Consider the following 25,950-nt stretch of genomic DNA (forward strand, 5'->3'; position numbering starts at 1 on the left):
ACAGTATATTATTGTATTTATTATTACAATTAATTATATATAATTAAATATCAGCTAATTAAATATACAACAATTAATTCAAAAAAATATAAATTATATGTTTTATTTAAAGCATACAATTATTTAACATTAACATTAATAAATTTTCAACTATTATTGTGTACTGTATTTTATTTATTACTTTACTACTGTAGTATATAATCTATAATTAAACTTAATCTATAAATAATAATAATATTAAATGTTATTATTATTATTATTATTATTTAATAAATATTAATATAAAAAATAAAAATTTATTATTGTAAAACTAGTAAATATTATATAACATAATACAGTAATTAGCATTAACCTTGATTGAAAGTTGATAATGTTTATTTTTGAAAAAAATATATAAATTATTTTTTAAAAATTATTTACAACACGATGATTTTTTTCGGCGTTTATTATGGCTATTATTATTATTATCATTATCTAAGATGACTGTCCCTATGTTAGCAATTGCCATATTAGTTGGCTCCGGGCTTTCGGTCAGCATATGGTTATCGCATATAATATCGACTAACCTATCAAACACATCGTCGACATTGACATTATCTTTAACCGATGTTTCAAAGAAATCCAGTTTCAATTTATCGGCCAATTGTCGGCCCATTTCATAGCTGATCATCCGTTTCTTTGGCTGTTGTAGTCGGTGTTGTTGTCGGTGTTGGTTGTAATCATCATCACTATCACCACCACTACCACCACTCAGATCACATTTATTGCCAACCAGTACTATCTGTGCCCTATCGGGTGCATTATCTTTGAATAATTGAAGCCATTGTTCAATCATATCAAACGACTCTCTATCTGACACGTCATACATTAGTAGACAACCGTCCGCTTTACGAAAGTATGAAGTAATAATCGTACGATACCTTTCCTGACCGGCCGTATCCCAGATCTGCAAACGGATACGCTGTTTGTTGCCATTGACTGACTGTCTGTCGATTGTTTTTAATCTGAAATCTATACCAAGTGTATGGACAGCCGATATGTTGAACATGTAGTCAGTGTATCGGTAGATAAATGCCGACTTTCCGACCGATGAATTCCCAATTACCAGTAGTTTCAATAATAAGTCATAGCTATTGTTCATCACAACTCTATCGGATGTTTGAACAGTTTGTGATGTCCTCTGATTTTGTTGTGGTTGCCGTCGTCGACGGCGGTCAGGTTCGGGTGATTTATTAGGATAGCCCTTAAATTCAAACAATTAAGTTATTATTCATAATAATAATTAGTGTTTTTATTATACATATTATAATACTATAATATAAAACATATACAGTATATTATAAATAATAATAATAATAATAATAATAATAATAATAATAATAATAATAATAATAATAATAATAATAATAATAATAATAATAATAATAATAATAATAATAATAATAATAATAATAATAATAATAATAATAATAATAATAATAATAATAATAATAATAATAATAATAATAATAATAATAATAATAATAATAATAATAATAATAATAATAATAATAATAATAATAATAATAATAATAATAATAATAATAATAATAATAATAATAATAATAATAATAATAATAATAATAATAATAATAATATACCATTTAAAACACTAAAAATTTAGTTTAAAATACTACTAAATAGTATATTAATATTTAATTACAAATATTAATATTATAAAATGTATTAATGTAATGCACCGCAAAAAAATATAATGATAAAAAATAATAATAAATTTATTGCAGAAAAAAATATATTGAATATGTATATATACAGGTATATAATTAATATTAATAATTTTAATCGTATTTTTATTACAAAAAAATATAAAAGTATAAAATATATCTATGAAAAATATTGTTGTAAAAAAATAACAAATAAAAATAATTATTTTATTAATATTATTTAATTACCAAATTGATTATTACTATGAAATAAAATACTCGATATAGATATACTATTTATATATATTGTAGCGGAATAATAATAGATCATTTAAAACAATAGTAAAAGTACTCAAATTATAAGCTTAATTACTTATATAACATCTTATATGTATTACGTATGTGTATGTTTTCACTACAGTTTATAATGTATTAAATACATAGTTTAATATGAGATATGTATTCCCATAGAAATAACATWAACGGGTTATTTAGTATTMTAAAGTATGTGTTTAGTATACCCATAGGAATTGCATTAACGGCACATTCACTATTATAAATATGGGTTTAACATTGCCATAGAAATAACATTAGCTATACTTTAACATACAAACATATAGGTTTAGTTTGTGACACGTATAGTGTCAGTAAATGTAGTGACGCACTTGCGTTTCAGTGAATACTATTTAACCATTGGTTTAAACATTTTATATACAGGGGTTAACAAGGGTTTTTGTTTCCTATACTTTAACATTAATGAATTAATTAACTTCTAAGCGCACTTGTGTATTGTATTTTAATGCAAATGAGAATTTGCCTTTAGGTGGTAGTGTGCGATTGATCAAAAATAGGCAGAGTTTGAATTAACCAATAAGAGCAAAGTAGTAGTATATGTAAAAGTTGTCATCAAATATGAATGCAGAGTTTAACAGTTTGCGCGCGCAGCAGGCAGTGGCTTATGCAGCGATCAGACTGCTGAGCTCTCAGTCGAGCGAAATGCTCGACAAAAGTTGTCTTACTCTTGAACTGGTCGGTTGCCGTCACTCTGCTCCACAATACACGGTAGTGTATTGTATTACATTGTATTAGTTTATTTTTATATGTGTTATCAATAAAACTCGGTTTTGGTATAAGTCCCGAGTAAGTCATTTGGGCCTTTGGCCCGTACTTTCTCTTCTCTCTCTATCTCTCTTACTTTCTCTTTTCATTTCATCTACGGGCTCCCTTGCCGTGTCAGTCGTGTGTCCCTTTCCCGTGTCCAACACCACCACCTCAACACATTGGCCGACAACACCACTCAGCTCATTGGCCGACAACACCACTCAGCTCATTGGCCGACAACACCACTCAGCTCATTGGCCGACAACACCACTCAGCTCATTGGCCGACAACACCACTCAGCTCATTGGCAAATACAGCACCGCTCAACTCACTGGCCAATACAGCACCGTTTAGCTCATTGGCTCATCACAACCATCACCACTCACCGCCAGATCCATACCGTGGTCACTGATGTCCTCAACTACATAGGTGTTGGTGCCGACTCATCTCTAAGACCGAAACACTTTGGTGCCGATAACGTCGAGTCAGCACCGGACACCTTAAGCAACCCATCCAACCGTTTCAATATATATTTATACCTATTATACATACAGTATAAGTCTATTCTAAATAAATCTATAATATTTATAGAAAACTATTAATTGATCTTGATTATTATTATTATTATTATTTAATTTATTTTTTTTAATTGTTAACATAACTTTATTAATAGCTTTTTAAATGTATTTTTATTTTTAAAAAATTAATAATAATAATAAACCAAATAACAATAATACTCATCAAGAGTTATTTTCAAAATACACCATTTATTTCAAAAATTATTAATTGAAATTTATTTTAAAAATATATATCTTATTTATGAATAAATGGGATTTCATATTTTAATAAATAAAATTTTTAAATTGGCGCCATTTTATGGCAATAAATTTACAAAGTTGCAAGTCAATTTTTTTCGAAACTTTTCTAGCATATTCTATAGAATATTTGTGTAGTTTTTCACGAAAAAGTTATACTATATATTTTTAATAAAATTTTAATTATTGTTAAAAATACATTTAGTTTCTTAAACGTTATCATTAAAACTAGAAAGAACTTAAAAATTTTTAATTAATAATAAAATTTAAAATTTTGTAAATTATAATATTTTTAAAAATTCATAACTAAACATTGGCTTAATTTTTGACAAATTTTTTTCTATTTATCAAACAAGTATCTATATCCATTTACACTAACATGATAACCAAAAATTTTTAAATAAAATATTTATACTTATTTAACTTTTAGTATAATTTTAGTTATGTTATGTACAGCCGCAATTTTGATTTTTTAAAATTTATTTTTTTAAATAATAAACGCCAGCTACCCCACACTAAATCTACATTAAAATATTTTTGCTTTTATTTAAAGTATAGAAATAGCGCTATTTTTAAAAAGATAATAGGTGTTGGGCCAGTCGTTAATTATTGTTATTGTTATTTATTAATGTTATTACTATAAATATACTTAATTAATTTCAAATATAAAAAACAATTGATTTAAAAATTATTTTTATTATTTTTATCATATTATTGCGTTATTAAAATTTTTTGCTATATATCATTTAAAGTTATCAAATTTATATAAATAAAAATTATTATTGTAAACAAACATTTTTTGATTATATAAAATTATATATAAATTATTATTTATCAAGTTATTATCAATTTGTTATTTTTGTTATAAGATTATAATTTTTGTTTTAATTAAAACAAATACATTTAGTCTTCTAACTATTAATTTTAAAAAAAATAAACAATAATTTTTAAAAACAATTTTTTTAAATGTATTACTAAAATATTAATTATATATATATATATAAAAATATTATACAATATTTTACTGATGGTAAGTATTAAAATATTTAAAATTTATTGTAATTAAAATTTATAATAACATTATAATTATTATAAACTAAATGTTCAAATTCAAGGGAAACAATACTCAATCACCCGAACCTGTCCGCCGCCGCCAACAAAACAGGAGGACATCATCATCAACAACAACAACAACAACAATACCGGTTACCGCAAAAACACCGAAAACTATCGGCCATAGTATACAGGATAAGCCTATCGGGAGAGTTATGACCAACAACTATGATCTATCACTAAAATTGCTGGTAATCGGCAATTCATCGGTCGGAAAGTCGGCATTTATCTACCGATACACTGACTATATGTTCAAAATATCAGCCGCCAGTACAGTAGGTATGGATATTAAAGTCAAAACAATTGACAGACAGACGGAGGAAGTGGACGGTGTCAGCGGCGGCGGCAACAAACAGACTATCCGTTTAGAGATCTGGGATACGGCCGGTCAGGAAAAGTATCGTACGATTACCAGTTCATACTTTCGTAAATCAGACGGTTGTCTACTAATGTATGACGTGACCAATGGACAGTCGTTTAATATGATTGAACAATGGCTTCAATTATATAGAGAATTAGCACCCGATGGGGCACAGGTAGTATTGGTTGGCAATAAATGTGATATCAGTGATGGTAGTGGAGGTAGTGATGATTATGACAGCCAACAACAACAACAGCCGAAGCAGCATCGGGTGATCAGCTATGAAATGGGCCGACAATTGGCCGATAAATTGAAACTGGATTTCTATGAAACATCAGTCAAACATAATATCAATGTCGACAAAGTGTTTGATAGATTAGTGGATATTATTTGCGATAACCATATGTTGAACGAAAGCCCGGAGCCGCCAACAAATATGGCGACCATAGGGACAGTCGTCTTAGATAATTCTCGGCTAATTTCAGGTCGAAAAAAATCAAAATGTTGTTAAAAATTATTTTTTTTTTAATATTAAAACATTTATTGCAAAAAAAAATATAAATGTGGAAAATATTTTTATGAAAAATATTATTATAAAAAAAATTAAATTATTATATTAATATTATTTATATACTAATTATATACCTATATCTATAAGTCAAATCTAAATAATTATGTTAAAAAATTATCATTAGATTTTTGATTTTATGATTTTTAAATTTTTATTTTAATAATAACTCTAATATATATACATATAAAAAGTAATTTAATATTTTAAATTTGACATTTATTTATGTATATAGTAGTAATATAAAAATAAACTAATTTTTTTTAAAAAAATATAACATATTGTATTATATATCATATACCGTATATATATATATATATATATATATTGATGAAACTACAAAAATAATATATATAAAAATTAAAAACTAAACTTAAAGTTAAAGTTAAAGTTAAATTTAAATTTAAATTAAAACTTATAATTTTTAATATGATGAATAGCCCAGATTAAAAAATTTATTTTGTATATATGGATATTTAATTGCTAATAATGATTGATCTTGGTGATTATTATTATTATTGTTTCGAAAATTGTTCAGGTTAGATTTTTCCAACTCCTTAACACACCGGAGCCATAGTTGCGGATTATTAGTACCATTATTGGGATACAAACTTTTCACTAGTGTTTGTACCTGTTTGGGCATACCGTGGGTTAGTATGGAAAATTTATCACTAGGGCTCAGGGATGTATGATTCAGATAAGACATTTTCTCCCTATAATAGCTATCGATTGGCTCATTCGGTACATATAGCCGATTGATTGCCATCAAAATAGGTGTATCCTGACCGCCAAATGTGTACAATAATTTTTCCCGTATAACTGGCCAACTGTTTTGATGTTCAGCACCTGTAGTGTCAACAATACCAGCAAACACTTCCTGTGCCATCCATTGCATCATACGATCGCCGGTTACATGAAATTCTAGATCTAGTAGTCTATCCCTATCTGCGGTTATATTGCGCTCATAGATGATCAGCCAGTCGTATATATTAATAGTTTGCTGATTGGCCGTAAATTTGGGTATATTTTTCAATCGCATAACTTTCCTATAGTTTGCTGGTGATGATGGAGTCAGGGACTGGTAGCTAAGCGATTCTGTATCATCGAAAGCCGTATCCCATACTGATTCAGCAGCCGATGATGATTCAGACAGTGATGGCGTTGTCAATGCCGGTGCCGGTGCTGTTGCCGGTGTTGTAAGTGGTGTGTACGGACCCATTGGTATGCATACATCAGTCGGCAAATATCCGACCAGATTTTGTGTCAGCGACCGAACCATATATGTATTGTCCGTATTGTTGTTGGGATTGTTGGGGTTAGGGTTGTTGTTGTTGATGTACTCCAGTATAATAAGTGGTTCATTACGTCTAACACTAAACGTACCGTTAGTATAGTCAGTCTTGACTTTTCCGGACAAATTAAGCGACATTTTTATTATTTAGTAAATTTTTTACTAAAAATAATAATTAAATTAAGTTAAAAAAATTTATTTATTTCAATTTATCAAAAATAAAATATTATGAGACTATTGAATATCTATATTTTAATTTTTATTATTAGATATTAATATTTTACACAACAACAACATCAAGTTTAGATAATATTAAATAAATTAATACTTTATTTTTTTCATAGACTATCAAAATTGATAATAAAATTTAATAAATAATTTCATTTATAATAAATCTAAATAAAACTTATCATTTTTTATTTTTTATTAATACTATTTTTGTTATTTACAGTACAAATTATGTTAATTTTAATTTAAATATTATCAATATTCAAAAATATTTTCATAAAAACTTGATATATGTTAATGAAATTTATATATTTTAAATATATTAAATAAAACTAATATTATCGCTAAATAGTTGATAAATAATAAAAAAATTAATTTAAATTCAACTATTTTTTATATATTATAATTTTTTTTTGAATTTACTTTATAAATATAATTTTATAGATTGGGTTTTTTAAATATAGTGATAATCATTAAAAAAAGCAATATATTTATTAATTAAAAAATTAAGTAAACTATTTTGCAATAATATTAATAATAATATACAATTGATATAAAAAAAATTTAATACAATACACTACTTTATTAAGTACAACATAAATTTACATTTCTATATATATATATATAAAACAATATATAATTAATAATTATATATTTATTTAATAATAATATATTTATTAATAATAATATATTTATTTAATAATAATTTTTTATTTTTATAAATATACTTTAAATATTTATTTATCATATATAACTTTAGAAAAAAATAAAATAAAACTTTTCATAATTATGATTTATTTTTATTTATTTATTTTTATTTATTTATTTATTATTATTTTTATTTATTTATTATTATTATTTTTATTTATTTATTATTATTTTTATTTATTTATTATTATTTTTATTTATTTATTTTTATATTTAATTTCAAAATAATCTAAATAAATTGTTACTCAAATTGATCTTGTTAGATTTTTCCAACTCCCTAACAAATCTAAGCCATTGTTGTGGATCATTATTATTATTATTATTATTTGAATGCATACATTTCAATAGGGTTTGTACCCGATTGGGCATACCATGGGTTAGTAATGCAAATTTATCACTGGGACCCAATGGCGTATAATTGAGATAGGACATTTTTTCCCGATAATAGGTTTCAATTGGCTCATTGGGCTTATATAGTCTATTGATTGCTAAAATAATAGGTAATTCATTGCCGCCAAAAGTATACAATAATTTTTCCCGTATAACTGGCCAACTTGTTTGTTGTTGGTGTGCACCTAGTGTTAGCAACAAAAAAAAAATAGAAATCTATATAAAATAATAGAAAAATTTCTAGAAAGTTTCTAGAAACAAATTTATATCTATGGGATCCTCCCCCCCCATGGTTAATTTTATTATCTCGGTATTTGATAATCATATAACAATACATTACCTTAAATATTATTAGTATTATTATTAGTATTTTAATTAATTTAATTAAAGTAAACTAATTTAATTAATTAAACTACAGGGTATGATATACAGTATGTAATAAAATGATTATTTTACAATTTTACAAAACTAATTATTATTAAATAATTAAAATTGTTTAATATATATAGCATTTGTGTAGTACTGTACTATACTGTATACTATACAGTGTATAGTATTATACTGTATAATACAGGTATTATATGTATAGTATTGCAGTAACAATAGATATGGGGGATCCCATAGTATAATAATAAATAATTAAATTTTTATAGAAATTTATTTCGTGAGAAATTTTCTAGAAATTTTCTCTCAATGGGAAATTTCTATAGAAACTTTCTACAATTTGCCCATCATCTCTACCTGTATTGCTTGAATCAACAGTAGTAAACAACACTTCCTGGGCCAGCCATGTCCTCATCCGATGGCCCGTTACGTAAAAACTAAAATTTATTAGTCTATCCCTATCTGTGGGTATATTATACTCGTAGATGACTAACCAATCGTATATATTTTGTTGGTCGGCGTCGGCATCGGCCGTAAATTTTGGTATATTATTCAATTGAATAACTGTCCTATAGTTTCCTAGATATGGATACATCCCGGAGCTAATCGCCGATTCTTTGTTGTTGGTGTTGTTGTCATAATCCTTGTTGTCTAACGATACCAGTAATGGTGTTGTCATCGATGCCGATGCCGATACCGGTGCTGTTGTTGTTGTTGTTGTAATTGGTGTGTACGGACCCAATGGTATGCATACATCAGTCGGCAAATATCCGACCAAATTTTGTAGTACCGACCGAACCAGATATGTATTATCCGTATTGTTGTATTCCATAATAATTAATGGTTCGTCCCGTCGGACACTAAACATACCGTTAGTATAATCACTGTTGACTTTTCCGGACAAATTAAGTGACATTTTTTGTTTGTTTGGTTTAGTAAGTAAATTAAATATTAAAAACAAAAAATTTGTTTCAATTCAATTTAAAAAAATAAGTTTTTAAATATTTTTTAAAAAATAATAATATATAATAATAATACGTTATCTTATATTATTATTAGACAAAATTATTTATGTATTATATAATATATTTTATTAATTAATATTAATAATATTTTTAATATATGTACTATAATATTAAAATTGATTAAAAAATAAGCTTATTAAACAATTATAGTTTGTTTGTTTTTATTGCATTATTTTTAAAATGATAAATTTTATTTAGATCTTAAATATACTTATGTATATTAAACCTAAATTAAAATTTATTATTTTTAATAATAATGCATTAAATTCAAAAATGTGAATTGTGAAATATGTTAATTTTTATTTAAATTTTTATCAATATTTAATCATTTTAATTAAATATTAACCTCAATATATTATTTTATTTAAAAAAAATTATATGTAAATTAAATATATGTCATATGAATATAACATTTAATACATATTAATTAAATTATATATAAAATATTTTTATTAATAAAAACAACATAATATGATTTCTATGAGAAATTATGTAATTAACTAAATATAGACTTATATTTTAAAAACAAAAATCATTTATCTATTAATAATATCAAATATATTAAAGTAATTAAAATTAAACATTATATTATATATATATATATATTGTATATATATATTTAAATTTTATACAAAAACATATTAATTATAGTAAAAGTATTCTAACATATTATCATAAATCTGTATAAGAATTAATGAATATATAATTTAAATATTAAAATATATATAATATTTTTATTTATTTAAAAAATTAATTAAGATAAAAACAACATTGATAATATATAAAGTTTATATTATAAACTGTATATTTTCAAGGTTACAAATTATTGTGTACTAATAGTATATTTAATATAATTAATATGTGCAAGTATTTAAAGTATAAAAAAATGTTAATGTAATTTAATAATAATAATAATTATTATTATTATAAAGTTTTAAAATTAATTAATATTAAAAATATTAACAAAAATATTAATTAGGAAAATAGATTAAAATTGTTTGTTTTTTATTAAAATTCAATTTATAAAAATACTAATTAATTACAATTAATAAATAATAATTAACTTATAATTTATTATTATTATTTTTTTAATTTAAATAAATAATTTAATTAAAAATTTAATATTGTTGTTGCATCAATATTATTTTTTATATATAGTTATTTAATGTAATTTAATGTGAATAGACTAAAAATAAAATATCATATCTATTGAATGACTCATAAAATTATGGGATATAAAACTGAAAAATATTTCTATATAAATAAAAATATATATATAATAAAACACATTTATTTTTAAAAATGTTTACAATATATTATACCGTATATATATATATATATATATGATATGACATTGAAAAATATATCTTAAATTTATTCAAAAATTCAAACTGTGATAAAACATAAACATCATGTTATTATAATTATTATTATATATATAAATTATTATAAAATATATTCATATTGTATATAATGTTTATTTTGTTTTTGTTGATAAATAATAATGTAATAACTAATTACATAATAGATTTAATTAATTTATTTTTTTAAAATATTAAATATTAACTATAAAAATTTTATAAAAAAAATTAATATCATTGTATCACTGTATATAATTAATACTAATAAATAATCAGATATTAAAATATAATATTTTTATTTATTTTTTAAAAAAAAATTAATACAACAAAAAAAACAACATTGATGATATAAAATTTATAGTATTATAAACTGTATGTAGTTTCAAGGTTACTAATTATTATTATTATTATTATTATTATTACTGATATTGTGAACTAGGTTGATGTTGAAAATTGTTTGACTGATGATAAGCACCGGGATGTGATGATGGCATCTGTGTTGATGATGATGTAGGCATAGTAGTAGTAGTATTGTTATAAGGAAATCTATTAGGTGGAGCTGAATAAATTGGGCCAGGTAGATTTTGGTACGGGTATATGGGACTCGGGTGGGTGTTATATACTGTAGACGCTTGTTGTTGTGGAGCTACCGGTGCTGGCGGTTGTTGTTGTTGTGGTGGTTGTGGCAGTTGTTGTCGGATCCAATTGTTTAGCAAATTGGTGCCAACAGTTTGCAACTGCTGTAACACCGGTTGATACCACTGTTGTTGTTGTTGTGGTGATCCCTGCGGTGCTGACGGTTGACCACCACCTCTGCCACCATTGGCACCTCCTCTCAAACATCTGGGTTTATCTTTTACTTGATTAGCTGTGACAGTGATCGGACCGCCGCAGTATAGATAGACATCCGGTTTTATAGGTATCAGTCGGTTCGGGTCCAGTGTTTGGACATACACTTCGACCAACCAGTCGGCCGAGTTATGACGTCCGCCCTGAGCTGCTGCTGATGTTGTTGCCAGTGGTCCGTGAATGCGGTCGACTATTTCGTGTCGATAGTACTGATCGGGACTGAGTGAACTGAGTACTACTCCCTGTGCGCCGCCTTCGCCGCCGCCACCGTACGGCTCGACACTATTGCCCGGATAGATGACACCCGATAGTCGGATACTGTCGGCGCCGGCAGTTGTAGTATAATGGTATAACACTACCGTATGTGACAGTGCCATAGGATGGACAGGTTGTGCAAATCTATACTGTATTTTTTTTGTGTGGAGAAAATAATTTTATTACTAGTATTAGTAATAGTAGTAATAATTAATAATTAATTTTTTAAATTAATTATATAACCATTATTAGTATTATTATTAGTATTATTATTAGTATTATTATTAGTATTATTATTAGTATTATTATTAGTATTATTATTATTATTAGTATTATTATTAGTATTATTATTAGTATTATTATTAGTATTATTATTAGTATTATTATTAGTATTATTATTAGTATTATTATTAGTATTATTATTAGTATTATTATTAGTATTATTATTAGTATTAGAATTATTATTATTATTACTATTTTTAATAATTATTAAAAATATTGTTAAACTAAATAAATTGTAATTATTATTTACCATTGTGAATTGTTATTTAAAAAAAAAAATTATTATTAAAATACACTTTTATAAATTTAATAATTGTTATAAAATAATTTTTATTACTTACAAAATAGTGTATATATGAGCTAAAAAATTTTGTTTAATTTAAACTAAAGATAATAATAATAAATTTTTATAATATTATTACTGTATTTAGTTTATCAGTAATATTTATTACTACTGTATATATAAATATTTATATATAAAATAATGTAAATAATTTATATTTGTGTTGATGTAATAATGTAATGTTGTTTTTTTTAAATATTGATGCAACCATTAATTTTTTTATCAAAATTATTAATAAACTATAAAATCTACGTTAATTAACACAATTGATTTCAACATCAACCTAGATCACACAATATCAGTAATAATAATAATAATAATAATAATAATAATTTGTAACCTTGAAACTATACAGTTTATAATTATATATATATATATTATATATTTGTTTATAATAAAAATATTATAATTATCTATTATTTAACTATTGATATAAAGTTTATATATATATTAAAACTAATTTTTTTAAAAGTAAATTAATGGTAAGTTTCAAGTATTTATATATAGAAATATATAAATTTTTTAAAAATTTATTTTATATTAATCCTTAAATAAATAATTAATACTAATCAACAACAACAAAAAAGTAATACTAATAATATTAACTAAAATTGTCATTAATTTAGGGCTATCCTAATAAATCACCCGAACCTGATCGGCGCCGACGGCTACCACAACAAACCCAGAGGACATCATCACAAACGACACCGACCGGTCAAACATCATCCGATAGAGGAGTTGTGACCAAAACTGGTAACAATAACAACAACAACAACAACAATAGCTATGACTTATTATTGAAACTATTGGTAATCGGCAGTCAGTCAGTCGGTAAGTCAGGATTTATCTACCGATACACTGACGACTACACGTTCAACAACATGTCATCTGCTGCTAACTGCTGTACTGTTGGCTTGGATTTCAAAATAAAAACACTAATCAAACAGACCAACAATGATGCCAACAAACAGTCTATACGTTTGCAGATCTGGGATATGGGCGGTCAGGACTGTTTCCGTACGATTACCAGTTTATACTATCGTAAAGCTAGCGGTTGTCTACTAATGTATGACGTTTCAGATAGACAATCGTTTGATATGATTGAACAATGGCTTTAATTATTTAGAGATAATGCACCCGATAGGGCACAGGTAGTACTGGTTGGCAATAAATGTGATATCAGTGATGGTAGTGATGATGACAACCAACAACAACAGCAACCTAAGCGAGTGATCAGCTATGAAATGGACTGACAATTGGCCGATAAATTGAAACTGAATTTCTATGAAACATCAGTCAACGATAATATCAATGTCGACAATGTGTTTGATAGGTTAGTCGATCTGATATGCGATAACCATATGTTGGCCGAAAGCCCGGAGCCGCTAACAACTATGACGATTGCAACCATAGGGGGGACAGTTGTCTTAGGATATAATAATCGTCAACAAAATTTTCGTCTAAATAATTCACCTGTACAAAAATCTAAATGTTGTTAACAAAACAAAAAATAATAATAATAAAATTTTTAATAAAAAATTAATATATAAGTAGCATTAATAAATTTGATGTTTTATTATTTTTAATGATATTATTTTGAAATTATCATTAATATAAATATAAGTAAAAATAGAGTAATTAAATCATTTTTATTTAATAATTATCATTTTTTAAAAAAAATTTAAAATATATATTTATATAATTTACTGACAATTTTTTAGTAATAATAATAATAAAAATAAAAATATTATCAAGCTGTTTTAAGCATATGTTTATATTAATATATGTATATATATTAAAGGTTAACAAACTTATTAAATTAAAGTTTTATTTACAATTATTTATTTTTTTTAAATACATAAAGGTTTATAATAATAATAATAAGAATTATAAATATATTTTTTTGGAAATAAAAAATATAATAAATAATTTTTAGTGATTGAATTGATTAATAATTTATATTTAATTTTGTTGAACAAACAAACAAAAATCATAATGAAATTTTTAATATCAATTTTATTTTGTTGTCTATTGTTTAACATTAGCAGTCTATTAGCAATTGATGATAAGTGTATGTATTTATGTTATTTTTGTTTAAATAACTAATCTATTATTATTATAATTAATTATTTTTAATTAATTAATTATTTATTTTATACATCTATATAGCTGAGTCAAATAATTTTCTAACCGGAATCAGTGGTATAATAAAAATCATTGGTTTTGATCCCAGTGTATCGTTGCCTACATTGCCAACAGTACCTACTGTGCCAACTGTCCCAACTATTCCCAAAATTAGTGATTTTCCTACAGTTCCCACTTTACCTGATTTGCCAACTTTGCCTGTTGAGTTTGATGGTTAATTATTTTTATTATTAATATAAATAATTTTTTTTATAGTAATTTTTAATAAAATAATTTAATGTAAAAAATATAATATAATCTTAAAAATAATTTATTTTAAAAATAATTGTTCTAAATATTTAAAATAAATAAAATTTAATTTTTAATTACTAGTAACTGTATAATAAAATTGATTTTAATTTTTAGTTAATTATTTTTTTCTAAATAAATAAAAAATTATTATAATTTTATTTTTATTAAACATATAATTAATTATTTTTGTTATATAAATAAATTATAGGGTTAATAATTTAATATAATATTAATTGTTAGTATGTAATAAATGATTTTGTTTAACTTTATATGAGTTTATTATGTACATTTAATTTTTAGCTGAAAATATTTTTTTTGTATTAATAATGTGTTTAAATATATTGTACTTAAAAACATAAAAATGTAAATCATTATGATTTAGCAGGTTTATTAAAAAGTTATATTTACTAATTTTTCAAACAACACGTTTACTAAAAAAAATATTTATATTTTAATAAAATATATGTGTATTAGTATAGTTTAGTTTTTAAAATAAAATATATTAATTTATATTAAAACTAAAATAAAATATGAAAATTTTTATAATATTATTTCTAAGTTTATTATATACTGTTTTGCTAACCAATGCTAGTGAATGTAATTATAAAAAAAATTATATTTTATTTTAATTAATTTATAAATATTTTTAGTTTTTTTATAATAATAAAAAAACATATATTTAATATTTTTTTATTGATAGATGTGACCATTGATTTTAGTAATCCTGTTAACGATTTCTCGGGTATTGATGACTATAAAACAGATTTACACCAATTGGTCAACAATTTTATCGATAGACTGACCAAATTTATCCAAAATAGTGGCCATTTTTCGGCGGAAATAAGTGTTAAATCAGTGCTGTTTAATGGTAATGAACTGAAACCTAATGAATCGTTATGGGCTCAGGGAGTACGTAATGGTAGCCTAATAGAGGCATATCTTCAAAACTAAAGTTAAATTTAACATTAATAACAATAACTATGTTTTTTAATTATTAGATTAATAGAGTAAATTAAAAGATATTTATTATTAAATGTAACAATATTTTAAATTATTTTTTTTGTTTTATATTTTTCTAGACTATTTTATAAGTAAAAAATACGGTCATATTAATTTAAGCAAAAATAAACATATTATTAGAAAATACACATGTAATTTTTAGTATAACTTATAATTGTTACAGTTTTATAAAAATTTTAATTATTTAATTTAAAAAAAATAATTAGTTTTAACTTAATTACTTAAAATTATTTTATTTTATTTTATAATAAAACTATTATTAAAATTTTTAACTATTATTACATATTTTTTGTATTATAAATTAAAAATAACAAATTTTTATGCTTTAAATATTTTTAATTTAATTTTATTAGTTGTATATTTTTATAGACTATTTTATAAGTAAAAATAATTACGAAGTTTAATCCTCAAAAAATAAATTAAGTATTAGATAATAAACATGTAATTTTTAGTATAGTTTATAATTGTTACAGTTTTATACAAAAAATAATATGACAAATTTTTAACTTAATAATTTAAAATTATTTTATTATATATTTTATTTTAAGACTTATTTATTTAATTAATACATTATTAAACTTTACTGGAAAAAATTATTATGTGTTAATATTAATGATTTCTAATAAAATGTTTAATTAATAAAATAAATGTAAATTATTATGTTTATTTATGAAAATATTACAGTTTTTATTTAATTTTTTTTAGTAAAATCAAAATTTAAACTTAATTGAATAAAATTTATATTATAATTATATAAATCATATTACAATTAAACATTGTCACAATTTTAGACTAATTAAAATTAAGTTAAATAAATAATTATATATTATTTTATTAAAAATAAAATTATTACAGTTTTTTGTAACAATATAAAAAATTAAAAAAATTTCTTATTAATACAAAAACATTTTGTTATTAATAAAATTAGAAATTAACATCATGAAAGTAAATAATTTTAAAAAATTTATAAATTTTATATTTATAAACTTTATATTAAAATAAAATAAATAATGTTGTCAAACTGTAATAATATCAATTTCTACATAAAATTAATAAAATATTTAAGTAATATAACTAATTTAGAAACTTTTGATAAAAATTTATTTTTAATGTACTTTTTATATACTAATAATATAGATAATATTCTATAGATAATAAGTATTGCATTGTAATGTATAATATTAAAGCAAATGTTATATGTTTTTATTATTTATATATTTTAGTAAAATAAAAAATTTTAACTTATATATTTATATAAAATCTAATCGAATAAAATTTATAAATAATTTTATATTATATTTATATAAATAATTTTATATTATAATTATATAAATAATTTTGACAATTTAAAAAAAATATTATTTATAACTATAAACTTTTTAATTAATAAAATTACAAGTAATATAATAATTTTTTATAGTATTTTTAAATTAGATACAATATGTTGTAAATAGTAAGAAAATGTAGATTTTTAATTTTTTTTTATAAACCACATTTTTATTATTTCTAAATCAGTATGGTAATTTAAAAAATTATATAATTTTTTACAGTTTTTACAAATAAAAAATTTGTTAAATAATTAAATAAAAAAATATTTAGTTTTGAATTTATTATAAACTTTTTTACAATATCTAATAAATAATAACCTATTTACAATAAAACCTATTGTTTAAAAAAGTCAATGTTTGTTAAAATAATTAAAAGTTAACAATAATGATGTTTTTTGTATTTATAATATTTTTTGTCAATTAAAATTTATTTTTTATAAATAAAACTTAACTAATATATTAAAATTTTAAAAAATAATTTTTATTATACAAACAATTTTACAATAAGAGGTTTTATACAATTACTACTAATTAACTTGTATTAATATAATTATTTAATTAAATATTTAAATTATAGTTATTACAGTTTATTATTAATAGAAAAATATGAAAAAATAAGAAATAGTGTTGTTATACAAAATACAAATACATTATACAATTAAGTAAAATTAAAATTTTAAAATTATATAAATTATTTATAATATTGAAAATTTTACTTATTTAATAAGTGAAATTATATTAAATAAATAAATAATTTATTTTTTATATAAATAAAATATTTTTATTGTTCAATAAAATAAATAATTGAAAAATTATTTATGAAAATTAATAAAATATATAATTAAAAGTTATTTTTAAAATGTTTATATATTATTTGATTAAAAACCAAAATATAAAAACAATTTCTAATAAAATTTAGTAATTAATTAATACTAAATAAGTTTAAAATAATAATAACTGTTTTTAAGATTAATTAATATATAAATAATTTATTAGTTATAATTATTGTTAAACTGTAAAAACTATTATTCAAACAAAATAGCATATAATTATTTTATTTATTATTTAAAATGTTAGCATACGTTGTAGATGGCTTTTTTAAAAAAAAAAAATTTTTTTTAACTATATAAATACAATATAATTTTTAACTAAATCATTTTATTAACTAATTATTAATAATAAACTACATTAGTTATATAAATAAATGTTTTTATAGTTCATTAAAATAACATATTGAAAAATTATTTATTAAAATAAAATAAGTAAATAACTAATCAAAAGCCATTTAAAATTTTTTTTTTTTTAATTATTTTAGTCAATCTATACAATTTAATTAAAACTTATTCACAACATAAAATTATATATTTTTTTATTAAAATTTAAATTGTTATAGTATAAAAAATACAAAAAACATTTTGTTATTAATAAAATTAAAAATAAACATATTGAAAGCACATAATTTTAAATGTTTTATAAATTTTATATATTATATAGTATATAATAAATCAGTTAAATAAAAGTATATTAAATAGTGTATTAATAAAATGTTCAATAAATATAATTAATAGTGTAATTTATATATGTTATAATAGTATATATATATATAGTAACATATATATTAAAAGGTAACATTAAATATGCAATTTTTTATTAATTTTAAAAATGTATTATATATATATTAAATTGTAACAATATAATAAATAAGTCCGTATTTATTTGAAACTAAAATAATTATCTTTACTTAAATAATTATAAAAAAAATTTACTATTAATTAAAATATAAATATAAAATATATATAAATAAAATAGAATCTTATATCAATTTAAAAATAAACTCATAATTATAAAAAGTAATTACGCAATTATTAGAAAAATATTATTTATAAATATAACTTTTTATTTAATAAAATTCAAACTAATCTAATATATTTTTTTTAAAAATAGTAGTTTTATATTAAATACAATATGTTATGATTAGTAATAATATTAAAAAAAACTGCTCTGTTGTGTTATATCTAAATGTGAATATTAATTTAAATAATTATATAATTTTTTGTATTAAATAAAATTATTAAAGTTTTAACTAAATATTTTTTTTAAAATTAAATAATTCACTATACTTAAAAAAAATATCTAGTTTTTTATTTATTATAAATTTTTTACAAACATTTTATAAATAGTAACCTACATAATACTTGTTTTTAAAATAGACAATATTTCGTTTAAAAAAAATTAAAAAGTAAAAATAACGACGTTTTTATTATTTATATTTTTTAAGTCGTATCAAAATATTATTTTCTTTTTAAAAATAAAACTTAAATAATCTAATAAAATATTTAAATAATTTTTCTTTAAATAAACTATTTTATAAATTACATAAAATACAAATACATAATAGAATTAAGTAATATTGAATTTTTAAAAATTTTATTATTAATTCAAGTGAATTATGTTATCTAATTAATGTACAGTATATTAAATAAAATAATAATCTACTTATTTTAAATAAAAAAAATGTTTTACAGTTGCTAACCCAAAGAAAATAGTTATTTATAGTTTTACAATAATTGAAAATTACAAAAATATGTTTTTGTTAGAGAAATCAAAATTTAATATTATATATATATATACTTAAAATAAATTTAACAAATCTAATAAAATTTATATTATAATAGTATAAAACATTTTACAATTAGATTATATTACTATTTTTGTCTAAATAAAATTAAAACTATTAAAGTTTATCGGAACATTATAAAAATTACGATAATTATATATAAATACAAGCACCATTTTAATATTTATAAAATTTTACATTTTGCATCTAAAAATATAAAATTTTATATTTATATACCGTAGTAATCAATTTAATTCATTTAAATAAAAGTATATCAATTAATTTATTATTCTACTTTATATATATATATATATATATATACTGTATATTAAATTAATTATTAAAATTATTAATATTTAATGCTAATAATAATTTTGTATTTTATTAAATAACAGATTAGTTTTAAATTAGTTTAACTTAAATGTATAGTATATGTTGAAAATAAATTTTATGATAATTAACTGCTAACTAAATATATTAAAATAAATAAGTTTACTTTTATATAAAAATTATAATTTTTACAGTTTTTAGAAATATTATATTTCAAAATTATTGAGGGCATTTAAAATGTAAGTTCTTTAACTTAACACTTTATTAAAATGTGTTATATTTTTAAAATATTAATAATAAATAAAATTAACTTTAATAACTAAATTCTAATGAATATTAATAATATATGTTAATACAAAATTACTGATATTTACATTTAAATTTTCTAGATAATAATAAACAAATTTATATATTTTAAAAATTTTATTTATAAGAATTTTATTAATGTTTACGTACATTATGTAAAATAAAATAAATCTTACTTGGAAGCTAAAATTAATATAATATAGTAAATATTTTTAAAATTATTTATAAAATTTATAACTTTACAGTTTTTATTTTTTTTTAATATTTTTAAATTAATCATGACAGTTAAATGTAAATTATGACTGTAATTTTAATAAACATTTTTATAATTTATTTAAAACTTATTATTTAAATATGATTTTTATTTTATTAGTTTATTATTATATGGATTTAAAAAAAATCAAATTATTATTACTATAAAGTCAATTAGTTTAATTTTTTAACTTCTTTAATCTTTAAAAAAATGTTAAATGTTAAAAAATAAAATTTATTCTTATTAATTAATATTAGTCTTATCTTTAGCCTACAATAATTATCTTAAATTAAATTATTATATAAATTTTCGTATAAATTAATATATTTACAGTTTTATTTTTAAATAATTTTATAACAAAAATCTAACTATTATTACTATATTATAAATCAATATTTTCTATATTAATTGTTAAAAATAAATAGTTTTGATTTTATTAGTGTAAAATTTACAGTTTAAAATTGAAATAAAATAACTAACCGAAATTTATTTTTTTTAATTTAGACAATCTTTTTGATTAAAATTAATTCACAATAAATAATTATATATTTTTTTAGTAAAAATCAAATTATTACAATTTATTGGAACAGTATAAAAAATACAAAAGAAATTTTGTTATTAATTAAATTAAAAATAAACATATGGAAAGTAAATAATTTTAAAAGTTTTATAAATTATATATTTATATATTCAATAGTATATAATAAATAAGTTAAATAAAAGTATATTAATTAGTGTATAAATAAAATGTTATTGTAAAACATATTAACGTAATTATTTAAATTATTAATATTTAATATTCAATAAATATATTTACCAGTGTAACTTATATATGTTATAATAGTATATATTTATATAGTTAAATAATTACGTTAATATGTAAAATTTATAATACAACACAATAAATATGCAATATTTTATTATTAATTTTAAAAATCTCTTATATTTACATATATATATATATATTAAATTGTAACAAAATAAAAATAATAATACCGTATGTATTCGAAACTAAAATAATAATCTTTACTTAAATAATTATATAATATTTTATATGAATAATAATTTTTACAGCTTTATACAAAAAAAAATAAATAATAATCTACATAATACTTATGTTTTTAAAATAGACAGTAATTTATTTTCATAAAAGTTAAAAATTAACAATAATGATGTTTTTTATGTCTATTTTATAAATTAGCAAATTAACTAATAACAAGTAAATAGAAAGTATAAAAATGATTAATTATATAATTTTTTAGTTAAATTAAAAATATTACAAATTATTATAATAATATGCAAATAATACAAATACATCATACAATTAATTAAAATTAAATACAATTATTTTTTGACTAAACTATTATTATGTATAAAGTTAAATTAGAAAAAATTGATTTAGTACAAATAAAATATATAAAATTTATAAATAATTTTATATAAATATTTTATAATTATTTAATGTGATCATTATCGACATTATGAAATTTATTATGAAAATTAGTTAATAAACAATGTTTTTTAAAATATTTATTATTAACTTTATAGGTGTTAAATTTTATATTTCTAATTATTGATGTCATATAAATGTAAACTATAATAATAATTTGCTTTTTAATTTTATAAAATTTATCATTATTTATTAGATTTATCTAATTAATAAAAATAAATATTTTATGATATAGTGTTCAACTTCATATAAATATATTAATGTATATAATTTTATTATTTTGTTTATAAAATATAATATTTACAGTTTTTAGAAATTTCTAATTATTGATTTTTAACTAAACGTTTAAATGTGTATATTAGGTTAATATTATACAGTTATTGTAAAATTAAAATCTTATTATATAATTTAAATAGAACATTATTTAAAAATTTTATTATATTATTTTTCATATTTAAATTTTATTAAATTAGAATATATGTTTATAGAAATAAAGTATAAATTGAAAAAAATTAAACTTTTTCTAATAATAAAAGTAAAAATTCTAATAATATCTTGCAAAAAATATTGAAAATATTTAAATTATATAAATATATTTAAATAAAACTCTATAAAAAATAAAATATCATAAATATTTATTTTGTAAACAAATTATTTTATAAAAAAATATTTACCAATATACAGTATATAACGAAAATTAAACTTTAAATATCTTGTGAGTTATTAATTGTTTTATTTTTTATTATACTTATAATTTTATATCTACAAAACACAAATTATTATATTTAAGTAAATTATTAAAGTAGCATTTAATATACTATTATTTATACAGTTTTTTAAAAATTTATATATTAAAAATTATTTAGGTTATTTTATTTTTTAATGATATAACAAATTTAACGATTTAGTGCAAATAAAATAATCTAATGTTTATTTATTTTAATAAATTAATTAAAAATATTATTTATTTATTTACTAGTTTTATTGGCATTTATGTTTAAATTAAAAATTATAACTATAAATATTTTTTGTTTTATAAATACATAAGACTTTTAAATTAATAATTTTCTAATAATTATAAATTGTAAATAATTTGTAGTATTATATCATCTAATACTACATATAAAAATAAATTATAATTATATATTAATAAATAATTATGCTACGAATATTAATCTTAATATTTGTAAATGTATAACTATAAAATTATAATTATTAGTTTGATAAAAAAAAATTTAAAATAATAATTTATTTGAATATTTATCTTTTATATGTTCATTATAATTTATGTATATATACACCCGGGTGTCGGGTATGCTATCAAACCGGGTGCATACACTGCCTGTCAATGACTTTGTAATAATAAAATTATTAATTTGTAAATTTGTAGATAGTATTCAAAAACAATTACGTTATGATTTCATAACTGGTTGTTTAATTTATAGTTTAGTTTATAGTAAATATAGTTTTATTAAACTGTAAATACTATTATTTAGACAAAATTATATATAATTACTTAATTAATTTTTCAAATGGTAGCCATGAGTAGGAAGTCACTTTTTTTTAAAAAAATACAATATTTATATAGAATGTAATTAAAAATAAAAATATAATAACTAAATTTTATAATTAAATTTTAATTAACATTGATTGATATAAAAAAAATATTTACAATATTAAATTCATAACTATTTATTACTAATAATTATTATAGAAAATATTTTTTTAGAAATAATTTTTTTTTAATTTCTGTAAATACAGTATGTAAAACATAAAGCGGAATAAATAAAACTTTAATTACTCAAAAAAAGTATAAGAGATATTTTAAGCAAAATAAACTAAAAATAATAGGGAATAGTTTTTATGAATCAAAAATTTAATAGGTGACATTTCCTTTAACAATAAAAAAAATACAGGTTATTATGTTTTTACATATAATTTACATAAAATTTTCTAGAAAAAAATTTATTTCTACCAAAAGTCTGGCCTGGATATTTTTTTTTTTAAAAATTTTACATTTTACTTTCAAGGAAAGTGTGTTTAAATCAATCCTTAAAAGCATTAGTGAAAAAAATCAAAATTTTTTGATTTATTTGCATATATTTTTTAAACTCCTTAATGTTAAAGGAGGTGTCACCAAGTTAATTTTAGTTTTATAAACCCTAATTATTTCATATTATTTATAGACTTTATTTGCTTAAAAATATCTGTAATAATTTTCCGAGTAATCAAAGTTTTATTTATTCGGCTTTATTTTTTACAATTATAGTACAGTTATATATTAAAAATAATAAACATTATAAACATTAATATATCTATTTTAGTTTTAGATTACCAAATTTTTATAATTTGTAAATATTTTTACATTTATAATTTTTGTAATAATATTTTTTGTAATAATATAAAGTTAATAATACTAATATCATATATATAATGTTCTCAAATATAATATTAAATCAGCTGTAGAATAAATATTAAATAAATAGTTATCATATAAAACTATTTATTTAAAAATAATTAAGTTATAAATTTAATCTACGTTAATTTTAAAAAAAAATTGTTTACATTTAAATGACATAAATAATTTTAACATTAATTTATGCTGGTTCGAACTAAAATAAATATATTAATGTAAATAATTTTATTATTTTGTATATAAATTATAATATTTACAGTTTTTAGAAATTTTAAATTTCTAATTATTGATTGAAAAATATATTTTTTATATATTTGTTATATTATTTACAATAATTAAATTAATATTAGACATATTAAAACCAATTATTTTTTCAACTATTATTTTTTTTTAATAAGGCCATACCTGAAATGGCAAATATGGCCGCCTATGTTAAATAATTTTGTACGGAAGCCTAATTAAGATTATATTTTAAATTATAAATACGGATAAATTAGTTAATTACATAATTTTAAATTTGTTTTATTAAACTGTAAATATTATTATTTAAACAATATTATATATAATTATTTAATTTATTTTAGAAAGTTAGAGCCTTAACGGTATAACACTATTTTTTAAAAGTTGAAACAATATTTATATAGAATGTAATTAAAAATTAAAATATAATATCAAAATTTTATAATTAACATTGATTGATAAAAAAAACTATTTACAATAATAAAATCTTAACTATTTATTATATTAATAGAATTATAAAATTTAATAAAACTAATAAAAGTTATGCTAATAAAATTTCATTTATCAATTATTTATTAGTTAAATATAATCTACCTAATTAAATAAAAACTATGAATTATTATACAAATAAGTTTATAATATAAAAATATTACTGATTAATATATAATTATAAGATATAAAGTATATATTGAATAAATTTGATGCCAATATTAAAATTATAAAATATTTAAATAAAACTTTTTTTTGAATTTTTCTTCAAATTATATTTTGCTAAAT

At 19.6% G+C, this 25,950-nt stretch overlaps 4 protein-coding genes across 5 annotated transcripts; 2 read left to right on the forward strand and 2 right to left on the reverse strand.

Annotated features, from left to right (window-relative positions):
- Window positions 1-412: 412 nt before the first annotated feature.
- Window positions 413-1,664, reverse strand: LOC128951561 (ras-related protein Rab-3-like). Its single transcript, XM_054296807.1, has 2 exons — window positions 1,641-1,664; window positions 413-1,243 (listed from the first exon to the last, which is right to left on the reverse strand). The coding sequence occupies exons 1-2, from the start codon at window positions 1,641-1,643 to the stop codon at window positions 413-415; spliced, it is 834 nt and encodes a 277-aa protein (XP_054152782.1). The 5' UTR covers window positions 1,644-1,664.
- Window positions 1,665-4,741: 3,077 nt separating this feature from the next.
- LOC128951562 (ras-related protein Rab-3-like) lies at window positions 4,742-5,604 on the forward strand. The gene has a single exon (XM_054296809.1). It carries the CDS (start codon window positions 4,888-4,890, stop codon window positions 5,602-5,604), a length of 717 nt encoding a protein of 238 aa, XP_054152784.1. The 5' UTR covers window positions 4,742-4,887.
- A 5,858-nt stretch (window positions 5,605-11,462) lies between these two features.
- LOC128952277 (uncharacterized) lies at window positions 11,463-12,832 on the reverse strand. Of its 2 annotated transcripts, none has more exons than XM_054297639.1 (2): window positions 12,776-12,832; window positions 11,463-12,301 (listed from the first exon to the last, which is right to left on the reverse strand). In XM_054297639.1, the coding sequence occupies exon 2, from the start codon at window positions 12,272-12,274 to the stop codon at window positions 11,468-11,470; it is 807 nt and encodes a 268-aa protein (XP_054153614.1). In that variant the 5' UTR covers window positions 12,275-12,301; window positions 12,776-12,832; the 3' UTR covers window positions 11,463-11,467. The 2 variants fall into 2 exon arrangements, with proteins under 2 accessions (XP_054153614.1, XP_054153613.1); XM_054297638.1 differs by lacking the exon at window positions 12,776-12,832 and adding an exon at window positions 12,685-12,739.
- Window positions 12,833-13,658: 826 nt separating this feature from the next.
- On the forward strand, window positions 13,659-14,030 carry LOC128951563 (ras-related protein Rab-3C-like). Its single transcript, XM_054296810.1, has 2 exons — window positions 13,659-13,843; window positions 13,904-14,030. The coding sequence occupies exons 1-2, from the start codon at window positions 13,659-13,661 to the stop codon at window positions 14,028-14,030; spliced, it is 312 nt and encodes a 103-aa protein (XP_054152785.1).
- The last annotated feature ends 11,920 nt before the right edge of the window (window positions 14,031-25,950 follow it).

The sequence above is a fragment of the Oppia nitens genome, unplaced genomic scaffold (assembly GCF_028296485.1).
Source record: "Oppia nitens isolate AA-2021 unplaced genomic scaffold, nextdenovo-longstitch-racon4-pilon3 scaffold1_pilon_pilon_pilon, whole genome shotgun sequence".
Classification (NCBI taxonomy): Eukaryota; Metazoa; Arthropoda; class Arachnida; order Sarcoptiformes; family Oppiidae; genus Oppia; species Oppia nitens.